Source organism: Budorcas taxicolor, chromosome 1, assembly GCF_023091745.1.
Source record: "Budorcas taxicolor isolate Tak-1 chromosome 1, Takin1.1, whole genome shotgun sequence".
Lineage (NCBI taxonomy): Eukaryota > Metazoa > Chordata > Mammalia > Artiodactyla > Bovidae > Budorcas > Budorcas taxicolor.
The window spans coordinates 182,286,299-182,312,520 of NC_068910.1; the positions used below are offsets into that span (position 1 = coordinate 182,286,299).

General features: G+C 34.8%; 1 protein-coding gene across 1 annotated transcript in view; it reads right to left on the reverse strand.

The window, feature by feature from the left end:
• The window catches only part of RNF13 (ring finger protein 13), a 122,739-nt gene that overhangs the window by 23,110 nt on the left and 73,407 nt on the right, over window positions 1-26,222 (reverse strand). Inside the window, exons 6-8 of the mRNA XM_052638958.1 lie at window positions 25,766-25,856; window positions 21,337-21,442; window positions 12,586-12,679 (exon numbers count right to left, since the gene is read on the reverse strand). Coding sequence (XP_052494918.1) covers window positions 12,586-12,679; window positions 21,337-21,442; window positions 25,766-25,856 — 291 coding nt within the window. The remainder of the gene's footprint in view (window positions 1-12,585; window positions 12,680-21,336; window positions 21,443-25,765; window positions 25,857-26,222) is intronic.

The following is a 26,222-nucleotide window of genomic DNA, read 5'->3' on the forward strand; positions in this document are numbered from 1 at the left end:
TGTGAATATAATTAAAACCACTGAACTGTACCCTTAAAGATGGTTAAAATGACATATTTTATATTATATACATACTTTACCAGAATAAAAAGATTTGTTAAAAAAAAGAATCTGGACACAGATGTTATACCAGTCCCCAAAATTAACTAAAAATGGAGCACAGACCTAAACAGAAAAGGCAAAACTGTAAAATTTGTAGAGGATTACACAGAAAATCTAGCTGACCTTGAATTTGACAGTGAGTTTTTAGGTACAACACCAAAAGAATGAACTATGAAAGAAAAAAACCGACAGGAGAGACGTCATCAAAATTAAAAACTTCTTCTTTGACGAAGACACTGTTAGAGTGAAGAGACAAGTCACACCCTGGGCAAAAATGTTTGTAAAGGCTTGTTATATGAAATGTACGAAGAACTCTTAAAACCCAAATAAGAAAACAACCTGTCTTGGTCAATTTGGGCTGCTGTAACAAACCACAGACTGGGTGGTCTAAACAACATTTACTTCGCATAGTTCTGAAGGCTAGGAAATCCAAGATTAAGAGGCTGGCCAGTTTTGTTCTGGTGATCACCCTCTTTCTGATTTGCAGATGGCTGCCCTCTTGCTGTATCCTCAGGTGAAAGAGATACCATTTCTCCTGTGTCTCTTCAAGTATGAAAGCACTTACTCCTATTCATGATGGCTTCACCCTCATGACCTAATCACTTCCCAAAGGCCCTACCTCCAGATATCATCACACTGGGTATTGTGGCTTTAACATGAATTGTGGAAGAACACAAACATTCAGTCAGGTATAAAACCCAATTAAAAAATGACTAAAAGATCTCATCAAAGAAGATATACAGATGGCAAGTACAAATAAGCACATAAAAGCTGCTCAACAATATATGTATGAGATACCACTACATACCTGTTAGACTAGCTACAATACTGTTAAGTTGCTCAGTCGTGTCCGACTCTTTGCAACCCCATGGACTGTAGCCCACCAGGCTCCTCCGTCCATGGGATTCTCCAGGCAAGAATCCTGGAGTGGGTTGCCATTTCCTTCTCCAGGGGATCTTCCTGACCCAGGGATCGAACCCAGGTCTCCCGCAGTAGAGACAGACTCTTTAACCTCTGTTGGGGTCCTTTAATGGACTGGAACTTGGTGGTCCGGAGTCAATGATAAGAAAGTGAAAGAGAGAAAGAGGCTTATAGTCCCTGCTTTACGCAGAGAACCAATAAAGCCCTTGACACAGGGCTTGCATCGTTCACAAAGGCACCGGGCGCCCTCTTGAGGGGGTGAAGGCAAAGGGAGCCTTCTCGAGAGGGTCTTAGAAGCCCGGGTAGGAGAGTGAGCACAACAGGTTTCTACGCTCCAGAGAATTAGCCAGAGAGAGAGAGGGAGAGAGAGAAAGAAAGAGAAAGAAAAAAGAAAGAGAGAAAGAAAGACACGGGGATCCAAGCTCTGATGGGACAAAGGTGCTTTAATGATTTTTCTGTGAGTATATATAGGCTGTGGTACAAGAAGTTTCTTACAATGATGAAGATCAGAAAACCAAACATACAGCAACCATTAGGAACAAGGGATTAATAATGGTCACAAGGTCAGGGGACAATCCATATCTCAAGAAAGGGGGTGGAGACTAAGCAGTTCTGTCGTAAAAAGAATGTTTACCAAAGGAGATTCAAGCCTGTCTCACACAATGACCTCAGCATGCTGCTCCGCTTCCAAAGAAACAAAGGACTTGTGAGAAACAGCACGTACGAATCCTCCTGTTAAACACTCCCCGACAATTCCTCCTTATTTATTTAAAATTTGTAAAGAGTTCTGTTTAGTTTTAACAATCTTTGCATGAAGGCAATGGTAGATGACAAATATAACTGTCAAGACAATCACCAAAATTACAGTTCCAGACCCGATGCTGTGAGTAATGCTTTGAAACCATCTGCGTGGGTCTAGCCCAGATAATTGATCAGCTAGTTGTTCAGCTAGTTTTCAAATTAGTAGAAGAAGACAGATTTTTAAAAAATGTTTCAAAAATTTCTTTTTGTAATAATTGTACATTCAGAGAGGCATTGTCACGTACGTTTTGTAAATGAAATTTGATTTGTTCCCAGTTGTAGGCACTATTATTGAAATGAACAGGAGTAACACAAAATTGAGTAGAATTCCAATCACATTTTAGCATCACCTATTTTTGTACATCTATTAATTGATCTCCAACCCATTTGATGGCTGTTTTTAGTTCCTGTATTTCATCTTGAATATCTTCATCTATCTGAGCCTAAGTGGCCACATAGTATGAGCATCTTTAGTCCAATTTTGGATAAAATTATGTGTTTGAATTGAGGTTTGTAAAGTAACGCCAGTGATGGCAGCAGTGGTGCAAACAGCTATTAATCCCAAAACGCCACAAATCAGCCATCCAATGAATAGTCTAGATCATCAGAACAATTTTAGTAAGTAACTAGGAAGCAAGTCCAGCCATGGGACCTTCTTCCCAGGGCTGCTAGAGATTTATTGGTAACCACAGATTATGATGAGATCGAAGAATCAAAAGAGAGTCATTTCTCAAGGAAATAGAGGAGTTAAGACAAGTATATAATTTATAATTTATGCAAGTACAGAACGTAAAGTCTTAGTGAATTATAAATTTCCTATAGCTATAACAAAAGGAAGTGGAACACAAGTTTGTATGAAATATGATTGATTATAACAAAAGAAATAGTTTCTATGACTATGATTGGTCCCTGTGAAATGTCCAGTCCAAGTCCTAAGTTCTTCGGTGTTCACAGCAAGTTTCCAGATGTCCTATTGTTTAGGCCCAATCTGTTTATCAAGGACGATCAGAGGACGAGGGGGGGCCATTCCACCATCAAGCCACCCAAGAAGTCCTCTGTCATGGTAATGCTCCACTGCAGTACTAGTAACCTTCCATGCTACTCGAGTAACATAATCACACACAGTGCTGTCAATATCATCTGAGCAGTTAGATAACCACATACCATGGGGTCCCCAATCGACAACTGTATGATTAGCCATAAACATTAATTTTCCTGACTTGGCCTGACATTTGTCCCAATGAACAGGAATATATTTAAAGTTCTTATTAGTAAACCCTTTGCGTAATGTTCTTTGTTCTTTCCTTAAAGTTTCAGTAGTATAAACATGGTTCAAGGACAAAGTAAGGGCAGTAAATAATCCAAGCAGCGTCCTAAAGTCCTCTTTCGGAAGCAGGACAAAAGCCCATGTTTGTCGACTAACATTAATATATAATTTTGTTGGGCCAATGAATAAAGGAAGGATTTCAAAGCCTAGAGAAATATTAATTAGTTTTCCTTTTTTCTCAGGATAAGAGGGCCCCTCCAAGTTCCAAGGAGGGGGCATATGTGTTGAGTCATTAGTGGATACAAATGGTCCTACATCTGTCCATTTTATACCCTACAATAAAAAGGGGGGGAGGTTAGGTATATAAGCCCAATAAGCATGATCAATCAAGTCAGCTTGAGCTGGGGAAGTAAAAGCAAGCAAAGCAAGCATAGTGAAAAAAGAAAAAAATATTTTCAGGATTCTGAGGCATTCCCTGTTGTGAAATCAGATTTTCAGCTTGATTAGTAAGGATTTTTATCTGTCCCCAAGTAGGGAGATCATAAGGTTGATGATGTCAAGTGTGGTGTTTTTTGGAAATTTTTAAAGCTGCCATGGCTTGTACTGGAATTTCTTCATCCTGGGGTTTTTGTTGTTTCATCTCTAGTTTGAATGTTGGGGGCCCCCTTAGGTTGAATCTTCCGAAGAGGAAGCCATGTGAGTTCATTGGATCCATCTGGAGAAACAGAAGCATACCCTTTTCCCTGTAAGATTAATTTCTTAGATTTCCATTGATTAGTTAACCTATCTTGATACCAAATGGGCAAAGGAAGGGAGGTGTCCTTCAATGTCTCTAAATGTTTTTCTGCTTTTGTCAAAATATCTCCTTGCGGTAAGTTTTAAAAATTTTAAAACAAATAAAGCTATATTAACAATAGTTAAAGAAAGAAAGGAAAGCGGTAAGAATGAAAACATTCCTAGGAAATATTTCAGTCCAAAAAAAAATCATCTAGAGATCTGTTTGGGGACTGGTATTTGGCTGGGGCTTTGAATTAACAGGTTGATTTCCTCCTCATTTAGTACATACATTTTTTCCTGATATAAAAAGAAATGGGATCTAACTATATTTTAAGTGGTTTGTGTTATTTGGGGCAAAGGATTAGGAGCAAACACTCAAACATTTTTCCTAAGTGAAATTATTGAAAAGCTGATGCAGAACAACTTGACAAATGAAACGCTGCCCACATCCAAATACCTGACCTTGTCCCCAGAAACGAAATGCAGCCTGGTAGCTGCTGAATCTCTCTGTTCAGTGTGTTAAGGAAGATGATTATATTTTCAAGACAGACCTGAAAAGAAGGTGAATATTTTGCACTTTTGATACTCTTAGAAACAAATAACTTATTTGGCAAATGGTGTCTTTTTATGTTGTTTTTGTTTTGTATTGTGAAATAGGCACTGAAGTTGATGTTATTTTAAGAATCTTACAGGCTGGAAACAGAAATAAAGCTATATTAACAATAGTTATAGGCTTAAAGAATATATTGCGTTAGAATCTAGTGAAGTTTGCTCTGGATAAGGAAGATAAAAGTGTTCCTGTGTATTTCCCCTTACTTAATTTTTTATTTGTAGTTTTAGTGTGTAATGTGTTTGTTTAATTATGTCTTGTGTTTGTGGATTATAAGGAATGTTTGTAATTTGTTTAAATAGAGAATGAATGTAAAAATTGTTTGAATTGTTTAGAAATATAGGCAGGGCCATTGTCTGTTTTTATAGAATTAGGTGTTCTCATTATTGTAAACTAAGCTATCAGGTGGGTTATAACATGTCATGTAGTTTGACCTTGGAGAGGTGTGGCCCATATAAAGAAGAATTTGTATCGATTGAGACATGTAACAAGGAAGAGGAAGAAAGTTCAGGGCAATGAGTTACATCCATTTGCCATAAAATCCTCTTTAGTTTGTCATAAATCTTTTTTATATTTTTGTATTCATCATTTTATTTGCCATTTCTTATATCTTTTTATTAAAAATATATTTTTTACTTTTCTTTAGCAACTATGAAGTGTCTTGTATATTAGCATTTTATAGATTGGTGAATATATTTATTATATCATATTATTTATATATATAAATATATTATACATTATATATTCATTAATAGTTTAAAATCTCTCTAGTTTTCTGTAAAAGGAAGTTAAGGTTCAGTAATCAATGTTTTAAAATCTTATTTTATTTGGAAATGACCTAGCTATTTAATAAACTTTTATTATTTAGTTTAGTATAACTCTAGAAATTTAAGTTACCCCAATCCTGAGATTATTTTAGATTATAATTATTATATTAAAAATATAATTATTTTTAATAGAGTTTATCTAAAAGTTTTCATCTCATTTATATATTTATATATATATATTAAGAGTTACCTTTTTGTTGACAAATTTAGTTTACCTTAAACCTAGGCATAAAAAAAATGTTACATAACTGTTGATGACTTAATTAGATTAGCAAATAATTACATTTAAATTATATAAATTATATTTATATTTAAATAAACACTGAATAAATAAATATTGAATATTTTTCAGTTCATGTGAAGCTGAATTTAAATAGAGCTTATTAACTTCATATTATCCAAAAACAAAGACATATATTGAGACACAGATAATTTTAGATAGACAGGCATAGTTTTCTGCTTGAAATTAAAAAAAAAATTTTTTTCCCTGAGTTCCACCAACTTGTTTATGGCTGGAGTCCTAGATAGAGTGGGCTGTGTATCCCAAGGACATGATAAGAGTTAACTTTAGGTTTTCCTTAGGCCTGTTTTTGTTTCCTAGGCAGAATTGGAGCTCCAAAAAAAGTATTTTAACAAGTTAACCTTTTTCTAACTACATGTGTAAGAAGAACCGGTTTTGCAATTTCAAAAAAGATTTTATTTTAATCAGTTTTCTCTGGAATCTAAAGAATATCATGGCCATTCAGTGTCAAAAATATCATTTCTCCTTTTTGTAATTATAGTATATTATTAATGGTATATGCATGAAGGAACTGCTGTCACATTGGATGTAAAGCCTTGGCTACAAAATTTTGACAAATAGTAGGACTGTTAGGAGAAGGCAGTGGCACCCCACTCCAGTACTTTTGCCTGGAAAATCCTATGGACTGCAACCTACCAGGCTCCTCCATCCATTAATTAAAAAATGAAAGTATATTTTTAACAAAGCCAGGACACTGTGTTACTCTAAATGTCAACGTCATATAAGACAAAAGCTAAAGAAGAAGTCCAAATTAAAGAAAACCAAAGAAACAGAACTACAAGCAATAAAGGATACCAGCCTGGATACTACTGTTATAAAGGAACCTACTGGAACAAACAACTAAACTAGAAAAAGAACAATGAATTAGATTAAAATAGCCCATCAACAAATATCCTATCGTTGGTGACTTAAATGCAGTACCACGAAAGAATCTCCTTATTCTTAAGAATCCACATGAAAATATTTAGACACAAAGGGTCATGATGTATATAACTTACTCTCAAATTATTCCAATGAAAATTTTACATACATATATAAAGAAGGAGAGCAAAAATGGTAAAGCAATAGGTTGCAGCCAAAACCTCATGTCCACTCAGAACATGTAGATGTTATCTCACTTGGATATAATTTCTTTCCAGATGTAATCAAGTCAAGATGAAGTTTTACTGGATTTGGGTGTTGTTATAAGAAATGGAAATTCAGACACAGACACACATAAACACACACACACACACATACACAAGGAAAAGCCATGTGAAGATGGAGGCAAGAGATTAGAATTCTGCTGTCATAAGTCAAGGAAAGCCAAGAACTGCCAGCAAACATCAGAAACAAGGAAAGGACAAGGAAGAATCCTTCCTCAGATTAGGAAGAAAAATAACACCTTGATTGCCAACACCTTGATTTCGGAATTCTAGCTTCTAACACTGTGAGAAAATAAATTATCCTTTTTTTAAGCTACTTAGTTTGTGATACTTTATTATGGCAACCTTATGGAAACTAATACTGTAAGTAATAGGTGAATCTCAATAAAAGGTATATGAGTGGTTTTGGAGAAATCATGCAAAGTTTTTTTGTCCTCTTAACAGTCTTTCTCAGAACAAAAGTTTTTAAACTTTGAAGGAAAGTTTTTCTAAGTTTGAAGTTATTTCCCAAAAGGTTAAAGATGAATACAATAGGACCAAGAACTTGAACAGAAATTTCTCCAAAGAAGACAGACAAATAACAGTAAGCACATGATAACATACTTAACATCACTAATCATCAGGGAAAGGCAAGGCTAAACTACAATGAAGTACCATGTCACATCCATTAGGATGACTACTATCAAAAAACAAAAACAGAAAATGACAGTGTTAGCAAGGATGTAAAAAAACTGGGAGCCTTGTGCAGTGCTGGTGGGAATGTAAAATGATACAGTCATTATAGAAAATAGTATAGCTTTCCTCAAAAAATTCAACAGAGCATTACCATTTAATCCAGCAATTTCATTTCTGGATATACACCCAAAAGAACTGAAAGCAGAGACTGACAGATGTCCCTCTATGTTTATAGCACCTACGTATCTATCAACACATGAACGGATAAACAGTATGTGGTATATACATAGAATATTATGAATACTACTCAACCTTAAAAAGGCAAGAGATTCTGACATATACTACAACATGGATGAACCTACAGCATGGATAAACCTTGAGGACATTATGCCAAGTCAAGCAAGCCAGTTACTTATTATTCTACTTAAAAGACTAGAGCGTTTCCCTTGTGGTTCAACTGGTAAAGAATCCGCCTGCAATGAGGGAGGCCTGGGTTTGATCCCTGGGTTGGGAAGATCCCCTGGAGAAGGGAAAGGCTACCCGCTCCAGTATTCTGGCCTGGAGAATTCCATGGACTATGAGGTCACAAAGAGTTGGACACAACTGAGCAACTTAAACTTCACTACATGACTAGAATAGCCAAATTCACAGAGATAGAAAGCATAATGGTAGTTGCCATGGACTGGTTAAGGGGGCAATGGAGAGTTACTGTTTACTGGGTGCAGAGTTTCCATTTGGGATGATGGAAAAGTTCTGGAGATGGATGGTGGTGATGACTGCACATGTAAATATAGCTTACGTCACTGAACTTTACACTTGAAAATGGCTAAAATGGTAACTTTTCTGTTATGTATATTTTATTGCAAAAAATACAATAACTGTATGTGTGTGTGTGTGTGTATATATATATATGTTTGGAGGTAGGGTGATCTTGACAGGCTGATTTACATGGAAATGCAAAGTGTCAAGAATAGCTAAAAAATTATTGAAGAGCAAGGCAAAAGGACTAACTCGAACAGAATATCAAGACTTACTATAAATCTACAATAACTGAGATAAGAAGAAGACTAAGAGAAGTCCAGAAACAAACTCACATGCGTGGACACTTGATTGTGTCACAGTTGACCGACACTACGAACAGTGTATGTTTAATAGCTCTGGGACAATTGTATATCCTTATACCAAATATCAAACTGAAGACAAATTGGGCCCTCATTTTACAGAATCAATTTAGACAGACTACGTGTCCAAACATGAAAGGCAAAATTATAAAGCTTTCAGAAGATAATATAATATCCACATGATCTTAGAGTATGGAAGAAGTTCTTTTAAAACATGCAAAACGCTACCATAAAAGAACTTTGGTCCTGTGGGAAAAAATAAGCAACGAAACCAGAAGACAGTTAGGACACATAAAATCAGTGACGAACTGATTCACAAACACACCCACAACTCTTGGGGTGAGGTGGGGGGATGGCGATTGTTGTGCAAATATGTGAAGAATTCCTCCTACATGTAAAAAGCAGGGGAGGACAACCCAACAGGAAAATCACATGAAAGGTGCTTCACGGAAGTGAAAATCTAACTAGTAAATAAAATAGGCACTTCACTGATGAGGGAAATGTAAATTAAAACCACTATGAGCTATCTTTATAAACCCATTGGATTGGCTAAAATTAAAAGTCTGTCAGTGCAAAATATTGGTTCAGATGTGAGGTAAGAGGAACTATACATACTGATGGGAATATAAACTGTTAACATCATCACTCTGAAACAGATTTGGTATTATCCAATAAAATAGAAGATATGTATATCCTATGAGCCAGCTAATCTACTTCTAGGTATGTACTCTATAAAGAAATCCATGCTTATATATATCAGGATATATGTACAAGAATGTTCTTAAAAGTATGGTCTGTAAAGATCCCCCCAAACAGGGGATTGAACATTGTATATCAACAGTACTTCAATAAAAAATAAAAACAAAAACCCAATTGTCTATTAATAGTAAAATGGATATACAATATACTTACACAATGAAATGACACTGAATGAACTACACATACAAGCAATAAAGTGGGTTAATTGCATGCAAAAAATGTTAATAAAAGAAGAAGGACCAAAGAATACAATTCGAAAATAGGAAAAATTGTATCATATTGTTTTGGAATCCATACATAGGTGATAAAACTTAAGAGAAAAGCAATGAAATGATTAGCATAAGCCAGCATGGTGATTACTTCCAGTGAGGAGGAAAGGATTATAGCCTAGAAGGGGACACAGTATTTTCTGCGATACTAATAAGGTTCTGTTTCTTGAACTGGATAGTTTCAGTAAAATGTCTTATATACTTTTCTGTATACACATTATACTTCACATTTCTAAAAAATGTGAAGGTATAGTAAGGATAAACACCACTCCATAAAGATGAACATGGCTACAGAAAAATACAGTTATGCTGATTGGTTCATAACTATGAACTTGAAAGGGAGGTTCAGGTTCCCAGGCAATCATATTTCCCTATTCCATCTGCCCATCTACTCTCCTAGAATAATATACCATACCTTTCTGTCCTTTCTGTGGATTCCCTGGTGGCTCACAGGGTAAGGCGTCTGCCTCCAATGCAAGAAACCCGGGTTTGATCCCTGGGTTGGGAAGATACCCTGGAGAAGGAAATGGCAACCCACTCCAGGATTCTTGCCTGGAGGATCCCATGGACAGAGAAGCTTGGTAGGCTACAGTCCATGGGGTCACAAAGAGTCGGACACGACTGAGTGACTTCACTTCACTTTCACTTTCTGTCCTTAAAGCTCCAACATCTCCTCCCCTATCCTATCTTTTGGTTGATGATTCTGTTTCCTACTTCACTGAGAGCCATGGAAGTAAAGAATGCTTCTGACCACCATAAACACTGCCAGGATTTGGGGCCCACATATTCTACTTTCCCTTAGCTTAGCTCTCCATCCAGCTATCTAAGGCCAATTCACCTATTTGTACACCAGATCCCATGCCTTCCTGCCTTCACAAAGACATATATTATAGCAATTCTCCCATCTATCCCCTACATCATCAATTTTCTTCAGCAAATATGCTATTACTTCTCAGTGAAATTGCCCCTACCAGCTGCTACACCATTTCTTTGCTCTCCTTTATAGTTAAATTTCTTGAAAAAGTTGTCTATAGTTAGTATTCCTCTCCTTCCATTTTCAAATCCACCACAATCAGGTTTTTGGACTGATCACTCTGTCAAAACTGCACATGATGATAATCAATAATCGATCAGTTCTCATCTATCTATCAGGAACATGTGACACAGGTTATCAATCACTCTTTGCTCTTTAGAGACTGGTATCACTTGGTTTCTGGTAAACCACTACTTTCTGATTTTCCCCTGTATAATGGTCACTCCTTCTTGGTCTCCACCGCTGATTCCACTTCTTCCTTACTCAGTGTTAGGCTGCCCCAAAATGTCTTTGGTATTCTTCTGCCCATTTATACTCTTTCTCTTGGTAATATCATCAGTCTCATGATTTAAATACATATTTATACCAATACTTCCAGTTGAGGAATGAAAGTCCTGATTCATTCAAACGTCTAACAGACATCTGAGATTCCACATATCCAAAACTGATTTCTCAAGTTTTCTCCCCAAACCTGTGCCACCATTTATTAACCATCCTTATTTCTTTAAGGCAATGCCTCCTTCAGCTGCTGAAACCAAAAAATCTGGAGTTGTCCTTGTTTCCTCTCCCCACATCTAGTCCATCAACAAATCCAGTAATTCCATTTTACAAATATATTCATCTCCTCTACTGCTACCACTCAAGGCACATTCATCTTTCACTTGGGATTACTGCAACAGCCTCCTATTTGTTCTCTCCACTCACACCTCTGACCCTCTACATCCTATTCTTAACACAGCAACAAGGAAGATCCACTTAACTTTTAATTTAGATCTTATTTTTTCTCTGCTCAAAATCCTACAATGGCTACGTATCTTACTCAGAAGAAAAGCCAACTATGGATGCTCTTTTTTAGCCTAGGACAATAGCAACATCATTCTTTTTTTCCTCTCCCTCCTCTCCCCCTCGTTTTAGAAAACAAAATAAACACACAAAATGGAGCCTTAAAAAGTGATTCCTAAAGCCAGTCCTCAAATTGGCCTATGAATAACTTTTAATTAATCCACACTGTATAATGACAGTACACTGCATTTTTATAAATGTTGATATTTATTTAACATGTGATTTTCCTATTTTTTTTGTTGCTAAACTTTATATTCATAAAGTGATGGTGATTATATTTGGTAGGTTTTTTGAATAGTTTATTACTTGGAAAAATTAAAATTTTACAGAACTAATTTTTTTAATTGAAGTATACTTGACAGAATTATTAATGCCTTCTCTTTTTCTCCTTTCCACCCTCTATGCATTTTCTCTACTGAATTAAAAAACAGAACATTTTTACTGGCATAGAAATTGAACATTCTAGGGAACTACTGGCCAAAAAGATTTAATAAGCATGTACCCACATTGAAAGCTCACTAAGCTTAAGCAGGAGAAACTACATTAGCTAGAGTGTTAGACCCCTGCCCAGCTCTACCAGTACTGGCGAGGTGACATTAAATTTTTTGCCTTTCTGACCCTCTATTTCCTCATATACAATAACTATTATGGTACCCATTTCATAGGAATATGGAAATTAAAATGAGATGATACATTTAAAATACATTGATACATAACAGCTACCCTATTGTGTTTAGTTAAACCAACACTATATGTGTTTAGTTAACACAATGTTAACACAGTAATGTAGGGAGGAGAGGAGGAGGAGGATCAATAGGAGCAGACCACCTGGTGCAGAGAAATTTTTTATCCACTGATGTTTTGAACTTCTGGCACATGGGGATAATAAAAAGCATTTTGGTCAGTTTCATTATTGTTTTTAAAATCTCTGAAGACCGTGTACCCACCCCTGCCCCGACTGTTCCTGCCTTTACCAGGATAAACCACAGCAAAAGACCACCTTCTACATTCACTCATTAATTACTAACTGAGAATTAGGCATAGGGTACAGCAAGGACTCAGCAGGTAGTATTAAAGTATGATCACCATGTATTATTAAATAAACTAATGGTTATTTAGAAAATAATCACTTACCTTTTTTGAATTTATGTACAGGGAGTTTCTTAAGTTGATCTTTACGAAGTCGGTTTCTTCTAGCTCTATGCCTATCCTGGACAAATTTTGTGATCTAAAAATAAAAGATGAACATAAAGGGAATCAGATATTAAACATGCAGATAGAAAATGATTATTAAAATAATAAATGTCTTTTAAGTTTCTAGATAGCTGCTACAAATCAATTTATTTGAACCCTAATCACAAGGTTTATTAGCTAAAATATCTATGATTAGATGTACTGACAAACTATTGAAATTTGTCAACTGGAGGGTTGAAATTTCTATAAGTTACAAACTAATAAAATTTTCAAATTTTATAATGAGTATTGTATATGAGGAAATAGAGGGGCAGAAAGACAAAAAATTTAATGTCACATCACCAGTACTGACAGAGCTGGGGAGGAGCATGGGTCTAACACTATAGCTCTATCTTTATTATTAGTGGTTAGCCCATAAATTATCTTTGAATTTTTATTCACTGACCTAAATTATCTTTACTTCACTCTGACAGAAACATTATAAACAACATGTAACTATTTGTTTGCAAAAATATAAATGGTAGACTTTAGGTTACAAAGACTTCACTAAATCAAAAATGGGAGAGTTGAAATTTCTATAAGTTACAAACTAATAAAAATTTCAAACGTAACAGGCATTAAACTGCACTTTCAGTGGTTCTAGTAGCAAAATGGACAGAACAAATACAGATGACCTGTATTATAAATATATAGAAATATTAGATAAAAATATACAAAACATTTTAAAATATAAACTGCTAAGCTTACAAGAATAAAAATAAATACATGGGGTCAGAACCAAATGCCAAAAACAACATTCACAAAAGAAACTTTCGACAGATTTGACTACAACGGTAGACTTCTGTCTACGTCAATGACTTCCATCCTCAAAAGATTCTGTTTAAAGATAAAAGACAAGTCACAGACTGGGAAAAATATCTGCAAATTGCATGTCTCACAAGGGATTTCTATCCAGAATATATAAAGAATTCAAAACACAATAATAAGAAAAGTGCAGAAAGTGAAAGTGAAGTTGCTCAGTCGTGTCCGACTCTTTGCGACCCCATGGACGGTAGCCTACCAGGCTCCTCGGTCCATGGGATTCTCCAGGCACGAGTACTGGAGTGGGTTGCCACTTCCTTCTCCAGGGGATCTTCCCTACCCAGCGACTGAACCTGGGTCTCCTGCATCACGGGCAGACGCTTTAACCTCTGAGCCACCAGGGAAGCCCAATAATAAGACACAATCAACCCAACAGAAAATAGGTAAAATATTTGAATAAACACTTCACTGCTGAAAATATACAGATGGCAAATAAGCACTTGAAAAGATGTTCAACATAATTAGTCAAGATAAAAATTAAAATTCAAAATCACAAACACTGCTATATTATATATATACATACTATATTATATATATATACATACTATATACCTATTAAAATGAAAAAGACTGACTATACCAAGTGTCGGCAGGCAAGCAGAAGGGCTGGCATGCTGATACACTACTGGAAGGACTGTAAAATTGTACAACCATTTTGGAAAATAGTTTGGTGATTTCTTATAAATTTAACTACATATTTACAAAATGACCTAATCATCCCACTCCTACTTATATTTTTCCAAAAGAAATGAAGGTGTATATCCATAAAACAACTTTTACACAAAGGTACCAAAAAGTCTATGTCAGCTTTATTTAATAGCCCCACACTACAAACAACCCAAATATTCATCAGCAGGTAAGTGAATAAACAAAACTGCAGTACAGTCATACAACAGAATATAACTTGTCAATAAAAAGTAAGGAATATCAACATATTCAATAACATTTATGAGTCCCAAAATAAGTATTCTGAGAGAAAGAAGGCAGACACAAAAGAGTACATAATTTATGAGTCCCTGTATACAAATTGGTAGAAAATGCAAATTAATTTTAGTGACCAAAAGCCAATCTGTGATTGCCCAGGGATGGTGGGAAGGGAAGAAATGAAGGAGAAATTTGGAAGGGGTAAAAAGAAAGTGATTAGAGTATAAGGAAACTTTTTGAGTGAGTTGATATTTCATTATTTTAATCATATGGTTTCACACATATCCATATACGTATATCAAAATTTACCACACTGTACAATTAAGTATGTTCAGTTTATTAATATATTAATCATATTTCAGTACAGGTTTATTTTAAAAATTTAGTAGTAACTACTACAAGAATAACAATATACGCTTTCAAACTAGCAGGAAAATGGAGAGGGATAAAGAGGAAAAAAAGTTGGGTAATCCAAATCTGCACAGTAGAAAAAAATAGAATAAAAAGTCAACAACAGAAGTCAGTTGAAATCACAGCAATACGTGAACTCTGAACTTCCCGATGTTCAAGCTGGTTTTAGAAAAGGCAGAGGAACCAGAGATCAAATTGCCAACATCCGCTGGATCATGGAAAAAGCAAGAGAGTTCCAGAAAAACATCTATTTCTATTTTATTGACTATGCCAAAGCCTTTGACTGTGAATCACAATAAACTGTGGAAAATTCTGAAAGAGATGGGAATACCAGACCACCTAACCTGCCTCTTGAGAAATCTGTATGCAGGTCAGGAAGCAACAGTTAGAACTGGACATGGAACAACAGACTGGTTCCAAACAGGAAAAGGAGTATGTCAAGGCTGTATATTGTCACCCTGCTTATTTAACTTATATGCAGAGTACATCAAGAGAAATGCTGGACTGGAAGAAACACAAGCTGGAATCAAGATTGCCAGGAGAAATATCAATAACCTCAGATATGCAGATGACACAACCCTTATGGCAGAAAGTGAAGAAGAACTAAAGAACCTCTTGATGAAAGTGAAAGAGGAGAGTGAAAAAGTTGGCTTAAAGCTCAACATTCAGAAAACGAAGATCATGGCATCTGGTCCCATCACTTCATGGCAAATAGATGGGGAAACAGTGGACACAGTGTTAGACTTTATTTTTCTAGGCTCCAAAATCACTGCAAATGGTGATTGCAACCGTGAAATTAAAGACGCTTACTCCTTGGAAGGAAAGTTATGACCAACCTAGACAGCATATTAAAAAGCAGAGACATTACTTTGGCAGCAAAGGTCCATCTAGTCAAGGCTATGGTTTTCCCAGTGGTCATGTATGGATGTGAGAGTTGGACTATAAAGAAAGCTGAGCACCGAAGAATTGAGGCTTTTGAACTGTGGTGCTGGAGAAGACTCTTGAGAGTCCCTTGGACTGCAAGGAGATCCAACCAGTCCATCCTAAAGGAGAGCAGTCCTGGGTGTTCTTTGGAAGGACTAATGTTGAAGCTGAAACTCCAATCCTTTGGCCACTTGATGCGAAGAGCTGACTCATTTGAAAAGACCCTAATGCTGGGAAAGATTGAGGGCAGGAGGAGGAGGGGATGACAGAGGATGAGATGGTTGGATGGTATCACCAACTCGATGGACATGGGTTTGGGTGGACTCCGAAAGTTGATGATGGACAGGGAGGCCTGGCGTGCTGCAGTTCATGGGGTCACAAACAGTTGGACACGACTGAGCGACTGAACTGACCTGAACTGAAATGGATACAATTCACCAGTTTTAAAATTTAAAGTGTATCATATTGGATAAAGAAAATATTCCAACCATATGCTATTTACAAGGTACGAGATTAAAACTTAATGACACATTAAGACTAAAATAAAAGTAAAAAATACAGGGGTAGACAGTTATGATAATATCAAGTAAAATTTGGTTTATCAACTAGGATATAAGATAAAAATCATCATTAGGAAATAGTTATCACAATGATAAAAAGGATACTTCACCTAGAAAATGACAAAATTGTGGAAGAATACATAAATTCATAAGCTTGGTAATTTTTAGGTAAAGCAAACCAAAAAAAAAAGTAAAGACCACAGACCCAAGATGCCCATTATGGCAACCACTGTTTACAGGCAGCCACTGAGTACTTGAAATGTGGCTAATCTCAATTGAGATTTACTGTGAAAGCATAAAATATATACCACATTGCAAAGACTTAGTATAAAAAGGATGTAGGATATATTTTATAACTATTTATTAGCTGAATGTTGAAATACATTTTGGATTTACCAAGTTAAATAAATACAATATTAAGTTAATCTCACAGAAATATTTCCTTTTACCTTTTTTAATCTGGCTATCAAAAAATTTTTAAATTACAATAACTGTGACTCACAATACCATTTTATTACATAGCACTTCTTCAGAAGGCAGAGGAGTGCAGAAATCTATAGACAACTGCAATGATTATTGCACACGGTAGTTGCTCAGTTCTGTGAATATACTAAAACCACTGAACTGTATGATTTAAATGGGTCAATTTTATGTTATGTGGAGTATATCTCAAACTCGCTTCAAAATACTAAAAAAAAAAAAAGATAGAAATAGACTAGACAAGACAAATACACAAGCTCAAGTTAATGGACATATATAAAATTTTACACCCTACAATGCTTTTCACATACATGGGGAAGGTTTATACATTTTAACAACAATTAGCATGCCCCTTCACCACCTGGATTAAAAAGAAGAGTAAAGACATTAGAATACATGTCCCACTGGAATGTAAGCTGCTTGAGATCAGGGATTTTTACCTATTTTGTTCACCGAGGAAACTTCAGACCCTAGAGCAGTGGCTAGGTGTGGAGGTGCAGAACAACCATTTGTTGAATGGAAGGGAAAAAGAAAATTGCAAAATCCAGTCCTCTAAAAGACAAAGACAAACTTCTGACAACACTGTGCAAGGCATGGGTGGATATGAATAAACCAGAACTCACCCCACATATAGTAGGAATTCTCTTTAAGTTGCTACAGGAGTATACAGATGTTATAAATCACTTTATACAATACTTGAAAACAGACAAAACAGAAAATTTCTTAGAAATATAATTTGGTATAAAGAAGAAGACAACCATTTATATACCCATGTAACTGTGGGGGAAAAAAGAAAAAAACAGCAGATTTAGATAATTTTACAGGCAACCTTCACCAAAACTTCCAGGAAAAAGACAATCCCAATTTTATTAAAAAAAAAAAAAATTAGAAAATAGAAAATAAAAGAAAGCTTTAGTTTTATGGGACTAGCTTTATCTTATCTAGTTATTTTAAATTATGGCAAAATATACAAAACATAAAATTTACTATCTTAACCATTTTTAAGTATACAGTTCTATGGCATTAAGTACATTGTTGTGCTACCATCACCACCATCCATCCACCAAACTCTTTACGTTTCCCAAAACTGGAACTCTGTACACATTAACCAGTAATTGCCCAACCTCCCCTCTCCATAGCCCTTGGCAACCATCATTCTATTTTCTGTCTCTGGATCTCACTACTCCAGGTACCACACATTAATAGAATCACACAGCATTTGTCCTTTAGCACTTGCTTATTTCACTTAACATGTCTTAAAGATTCATCAATTTTGTAGCATCTGTCAGAATTTCCTTCCTTTTTAAGGCTGAACAGTATTCCATCACATGTATATACCACATTTTGTCTATCTATTCATCCATCAATGGATAATTGGGTTACTTTCACCTTTGGCTATTGAAATAATGCTGTGACGAACATAAGCGTGCAAATATCTAACTTCCAGCTTTAAATTCTTTTGAGTACATATCCAAAGCTGGAATTAGATCATATAGTAAATTTTTTTTGCTGTACTGTTTTCTATAGCGATAGCTCCATTTAACATTCCCACCAGCAGTGCTCAAGGGATTATCTAGTTTTGATGTCAAGATTACTCTAGTCCCATAAAACTAAATTTCTCTTACCTGGACATTCAGGTTGCTAGTATTTAGGATTTTTGCACCTATGTCCAAAGTGTATAACTGGCTGATCCATATTGGAAATTTGATAACCCAATATGCAAAGGCAAAATTTATATATTAGTCAAAAGAGTGTACATAAGATACAAGGGTTTTTAGAATTTACAAAACAAATTCATGTAATCCAACATAAGAACAGAGTAAAAGAAAAAACAATGATCATCATGATAGAAAAAAAGACATATAAGGCATCACCCATTCTCTATTTAAAAAGGAAAAAAGGCAAAGAAAAATTTTGTTTCCTTATTTCTAATTCTTATACTTTTTTTGTCTTACCAGAAAATATAGCACAACGTTAAACAGGAAGTACAATAGGCATCGTTTTTTGTTGTTTTTAACATTCATGGGAAGGCTTCTAATAATTCACTACACAATGTTTTCATTTAAGTTTTTAGTCAGTAATCTTTATTGGCTTAAAGATTTACTTCTAATTTGCCAAGGATACTTTCTGTTGTTCTAACTTTCCATATTTCCTTATACAATGAAAACCCAAGAGAATAAAAAAAGTCAAATTACCAGAATAGGAGAATTCAGTAAGTCTGTAGAGATAAAATTAATATATAAAAATCAATAATTGTCCACTGTCCAAATAGTGGTTTCTTGAATACTAATCTTCAATTAAAAAAAGCAAAACAAAACAAAACAAATCCAGGGCTCCTTGGGGGAAATGTCTGATTTTAGGGCTAGCGCAAGAAAAAGAAATGATGAGTCTGGAGTTTCTTATAGGACCAAACACTAAAGAAATATACTTATGAAACAAGGATGGGCCAAATCAAAGAGACCCAAGACCCAGGCTGCAGAGCTCCCAATGACCAAAGCTCAAACAATTAAACAACAAAAATAATGTAGTATTGGATTATTACCCAAAGTATAAAAGAAATATACAGAGCACATACCAATATAAATGTGACTGAACAAATAAATGCCAAAAATAGACAAATCTTCCTTACAAAAGAATTCTAAATAATGTATGTAGATACTTCCCTCCCTTCAAGAAGTGGAGCTTAATTCCTGCCCCTCCCCACTTTTAAGACTGGCTATACTTAGTGCCTCACTTCCAAAGGAAGAATAGAATAGAGCAAGAGAAAAAAATATTAACTTCATAGTGGAAAAAGCTGGCAAACATTACCTAAACTAAGGGATGAAGGTTAACATCATCAGTGATGTCATGCGAGTATCATGTACCCTTGGCTGACATGTTAGGATAAGAAGGGCAATTTGCTTTGCTGATACTCTTTATAAAAACCTATAACCAATCCATTCTAATCATAAGAAAAATATCAGATTGAGGAACATTCTACAGGATACCTGGCCAGGACTCCTCAAAAACAAGGAGAGATTAAGAAACTGTCACAGGTCAGAGGAGATTGGGAATACATGATAACAAAACAATGTGGTAATCTGGACTGGGTCCTGGAACAGAAAGAAAGCATTAATGGAAAAATGTAAAATCTATCCAGTGTGGACTTCAGTAACAGTAACGTTAACTGTGTTAGTTTCTTAGTTTTGACAAATGTATCATGGTAAAGTAAAATGTTAACAATGGGGACAACCAAATGAGGAATGCACAGGAACTCTCTTCTTTGCAATTCTTCTGTGAATCTTATTATTACAAAATTAAAAGTTTATTTTAACATATCAATAACATTCCTATACCTCAGTAATATCTAATTAGAAAATACGATTTTAAAAAATCTAACAAAAGACATACTAAATGTTTACAGAAAAAAATGATTAAACTGATGGATATGAAAAACCAACAAATTAAAAGAAATACCACATCATAGGAAGACTATTACAAAGACAGTGTTTAATCTTTACTCTATTAATTCAATACAACAATAAACTCATTGGATGTTACTATAAATATTCTTTATGAAAAATAAAAAGGTTAGGGACAATAGTGGGATTGTTTTATATTTTTGTAAATCTCTTTTAATATCTATCTTAATAGAATACAGAGAGATTCTCACATGCGCTTCTGCATTCAATTTGTTTTGATATCTCAGACCATGTAGCCTCTAGAAACCTCTTCTATAAACCATCTGTAAACCATCCTCTAAAAGAGAATGAGAGTCTCAAAGGCAAATCATAACTTAGTATCATTACGGAAATAATTTTGACCTTGCAGACCCACCAAGAGTCCTGGGATCATACTTAATAACCACTGTTTTGGAAACAATGTGTCACCCTTTTAACCTTGAGGCCTCACAGTATTCTTTATTTACATTTTAATATGAAAAATTTCAAATTAGAGAAGAGTTAAAAGAATTTTTATAATAAAATGTATATATCTCCTACCTAGATTCTACAATTAACATTTTACTATATTTTTTAATCACATATCTATTTATCCCACTATTTACCCATCAATACATTTTTTCTCTTTATTTTTTACAATGCATTTCAAAGTAAGTTACAAATATCAATATACTTCCCCTCAAATAGTTCAGCATGTAAACTCATTACTTAGAAATTAGTATTTTTTATAGCTCTTTTTTATTTTTAGGTAAACTTTACATACAATGAAATGCACAAAGTTTAAGTATGCAATTTGGTGAATCAGACATTGTGCAACCTAAACAAGATAGACAACATGATTCTCACTCTCCAGGAAATTCCCTCATACTCTTCTGAGTAAATCTCTCACCTCCTTTCCTCCCCGCACCTATCCCCCCAAAGAAATCACTGTTCTGTTTTTTTTCAACCCAGATTATTTCTGCCTTTTCCAGAATGAGTCACGTAAATGGACTCATACAACATGTACTCTTCTATGTACAGCCTCTCTCAGTACAATGTGTTTTAGAGCCATTCATATTATTTTTTTAAGTATTTAAAATTAATTTACCTACCATGAAAATGACTATCAAGATGAGACAGATGCCCACTATGATAAGGAAGGGGATTAGGTAGTATTCCAGAGGAAGGCTAAATTCCGGAACTAAGATAATGTGGCCCCTGCAAGAAAACAAAAATTAATAATTAGGAAATATTGACTTGTCAAATTATGATGTTAATTGAAAGCAAAGAAAAATATTTTTAAAGCATTTAGACATTACAATTTAATCCACTAGACCCATCTCATTTTCTAATAGGTGATTTCCATTAAGTTAAAGGATATTTTCTCCATTTTTAAATCAGCTTTACATATTTACCAAAATAATTTGCCATTTAATTAAAAGAAACTTTTACATTGGTTAGAGGAAATCAGTTAAGCAATACTTACTGTGTCCCTCCAAGAACATGTGTTTACTGAATTTAGTAACGATGAAAGTTAGCATATTTCACAAGCAAAAATCAGTATTTAAAACTGGCAGTACCTCAGGCAGTATGTCAACAAGAACCACACGCCCCCACACACACCAAATTACTTTTCATCAGTTTCTCCCATGAAAAGACTCTGGAGCCACTATTGACGAAAATAAACTCCCTATTCCCTTTATGCTTTATGGGAATTTGTTGTACCAAGTACAATGGATATAACCCCCATACTCCACATTCATCTGTGAGATACGGAATGGAAAACTAGCAAAGAAATTCACAAGAGTTGTAGCTTCTTTTCTATTCTAAACCTTCTCTACTGCTTGACTGAAAAAAAAAAAAGGCAAAAAAACTACAAAACTGTGTATATTGTGGGGGTTGGGGGGGCAGAAATAACCAAAGGCCCTATTCTCCTCGTTATTAACCATGGTTAATACAGTTATATGGTTATCAACTATACAAGTATTATAAAAATTGACAGGGAATCCAGAAATGAAACTGAACAGAATAAGCGCACTATTTATGCTGCATGAACGAATTTTATATAGCAGCAAATCCTGCAATAGTAAATTTCCTCAGACTAGGGAAGGGTCTGTATAATGGTCACTAAGATGGTTGATTTCTCCATTGTACTTCCGTGCTACTCAACTAGTATGGTGTCAGCAACATTATACTGTTACCCACAGCTGGGTGATTTTTTAGGTACCGACTCCAGATAATTCGTATCACAGACTGTACATCAAGGTAATCAAATAACTGATGAGGTGTGATTCCTCTTTATGGAGCTATTTCAGATAATAAATTAAGGAGGAATTATAAAATAAGACTACTTGCTAATCCTAAAGAACCGATGGCTTCAGACAATGATTATTAATGATTGCTCACATCACAAAGAGAGAACCAAATATTATGTCTCCTGATGGAAATACATAATAATACATATAAATTATTCTTGCCTTACCTATCCTCCTGGTCCCCAAGCCATACTTGAATTTGAACAGCCCTCTAGATCTAACTAGCAATTTACAGGGAAAATAAGTAACAAAGGAAACCTCTAGACAATACACCAAGGATGCAGTCAGAAAAGTCCAGACTGTGGTAAAATTTTAATAAATGTGTAGGGGAAAAAAGAAAAAAAAAAAGAGGCACAGCAAACTTATAGACTAAAAATAAAGTCATATGCCCTTATTTGCTCGGAAACAAATCTAAAGATTAACATGCTTTGATATTAATGTTTCTTAATTTAAAAAAGGATAACTAAAGAGCCTCTCGATGAAAGTGAAAGAGAAGAGTGAAAAAGTTGGCTTCAAGCTCAACGTTCAGAAAACTAACATCATGGCATCTGGTCCCATCACTTCATGGCAAATAGATGGGGAAACAGTGGAAACAGTGGCTGACTTTATTTTTCTGGGCTCCAAAATCAGTGCAGATGGTGATTGCAGCCATGAAATTAAAAGATGCTTACTCCTTGGAAAGAAAGATATGACCAACCTAGACAGCATATTAAAAAGCAGAGACATCACTTTGCCAACAAAGGTCTGTCTAGTCAAGGCTATAGTTTTTCCAGTAGTCATGTATGGATGTGAGAGTTGGACTATAAAGAAAGCTGAGCACCGAAGAATTGAGGCTTTTGAACTGTGGTGTTGGAGGAGACTCTTGAGAGTCCCCTTGGACTGCAAGGAGATCCAACCCATCCATTCTAAAGGAGATCAGTCCTGGGTGTTCATTGGAAGGACTGATGTTGAAGTTGAAACTCCAATACTTTGGCCACCCGATGCGAAGAGCTGACTCATTTGAAAAGACCCTGATGCTGGGAAAGACTGAGGGCAGGAGGAGAAGGGCACGACAGAGGATGAGATGGTTGGATGGCATCACCTACTTGATGGACATGAGTTTGGATAAACTCCAGGAGTTGGTGATGGACAGGGAGGCCTGGCGTGCCATGGTTCATGGGGTCGCAAAGAGTCGGACACGACTGAGCGACTGAACTGAACTTAAAGTAATGAAAATGCCATTATGTTTTTTATATGTGACTCTATTTTCTAATGATATATTTTGAGATGTTTACAGTTTAGATCATAGGGTATCTAGCACTTGCTTTAAAATTATCATGAAGTAGGGAATAAAAGGCAGACGGCACTTAAAGAGTGGACAGTCCAAACAAAATTGGCCATAGTTGATAATTCTGAGACTGAATGACATTCATCATACCCATCTCTAGTTTTAAACTAACTAAATAAATAATAAATTAATAGGTAGGTAGGTAGGCAAGCAGGCAGACTGATTAACTGGCCAGTCAACAGACAGATGATACAAGCCAGTCTGCATAGGTCTACAATCCTTCAAGCATAATTCTGAAACCTAAAAAGCTTTAAAAAGTAATGTCTGCAATTCATTTGATAGTCAACCTGAACCTAACCGACACGATCAAACACTCATACATTTGTTACAGATATATATGTTATTTGATTATAGAATGCTGCCTCAATCCTCAAATTCTATCCCTTGTAATATTACTTAACTTTTAAAAATCTGAAAACGCTTCAATTCCACATTATATCTGTCCCAAAGAGCTGGGATAAGAGATTTTGTGGCCTTGCATTAACATGGAAAGGGTCTAAATATTAAGTATATAAAGTATGTAACAAAATACTGAGTATTACAAGGCACTGTTTTATGAGCAGGTATCTCTAGTTAAGGTCAGCATTCAAACATGGGGAAAAAATTAAGCTGTCAGTGAAGAGCATCATAGGGACTTTCGTTTAAATGTTTTCTATTTCTGAATTTTTCCATATTTTATCAGCAGGTATCTATTACTTCTTAATTCAAAAAGAAATGGTTTTATTATTTTAAAACAAAAAGGCTTTAAAATACACATAATTTTTCTATATGAGAGAATAATACTGAGATAAAAGCAAGTAGTAGTTCTCACCCCCATTAACTACACAAATATGGCTGGCAAAATAGCATCTTGCTTAACTATTTTTAATACAATATTCCAAATTATATTCCCTAACTTAATAAAGATGTTCTGAGCACAAAACATGTCAACAGTATTTTAAATATGAAAACCGTATAGGGAAAAGGTCAAAAAATGTAAACAGACACTCTTTCCTTCTCTTTTTTTTATTCATATTCAAACTCAAATAATCACAGATTCCCACCCCCCACCCCAAATAATTAGAATTGCATTTCATTGTGCCAGTTTCCTCTTTTGGCAAATGTAGATGGTAAGAGATAATAATAATAACTTCTAGAGTGTTGTTGTTAGAAATTAAATGGATAACAAATATAAAAGCTTTGTTTCATGAGTGCCTGGCTCTTGCTAAATCCTTGATTCATTATGTTACTATATTATATTACAATATTACCACTTTTATTATTAATATTGTTCCCTTGGTCAAATGCCTATTCCTGTCCACTATGTTTTGGTACCTGTTTTTTAGAAGAAGCTCTAAAGTGTTAATTGAACTGCACTGTTTTCTGTATTAGATAACACAGTTGTCCCTTAGGTTAGTTTCAGTCTGAATTTTTATCATGGTAATGAGAATTTGGGGAGAAATTCCATAATAAGTTTTAAAATCCAAATCAAACTTTTTAAACTTGAAAACAAACTGTTTGTGTTTGTAAAAATTAGTCACCAAACACATCACGTGTTGGATTCTTTGTTTATAAAACATTTCCATTTAATAAAATACAAATGTCTTAATGTAAAGTATCATATAAATGTAAATCACATTGCTTCTAAATACCAATGGTTTGACTAAACTATAAAAGGGAAAGTTGTCTTTTTAGCAACATGGGTGCCTTAATTTCTCTAGCATAAATATATTTTCAGTATGTAATCATACACAGAAGAAAAGGAAAGTCTTAAAATCATGACTTAAGAAGATATAATTTAGCACAATAGAGTACATTCTAAAACATAATTTTGATTACAACTAATCTTATATAATTCTACCCTCACACAGAAAAGAATTTAAGCTACATGATTATTTTTTATATCCATTACTTACTTACCCTTTTTCATATGTGAATTCATCTTTCAGGGAATTAGCTGATGATTCACCAATAAAGACAGATGGAATGTCAATTTTCTTTAGTACCTCAACTGTACAAAACAATAGTAAAAGTTATTCTTCAAAGCCCATACTTAATATAAAATCAACTTAACTTTCTTTATAACAACAGCAAATATCAATGTAGGTGGAAATAACTATAATCAATTTGAATTGTCTGTTAGTTGATTTTCCAGATTGCAGATTAATACCACGATCCGAATGGCTGAGAAACATGACGACATTTACAACAACAAAAGCTAATAACATTTTGCATATATACATTACCACACTATCTCAATAGTCCTATGAAATTGAAATATAAATCTTACTCTATTTCCATTTTGATTTACTTGATTTATTCCCGTACAGACATACTTAACTTTTAGAAAAGAAATAAGAGGAAGAAATGTAAAGTA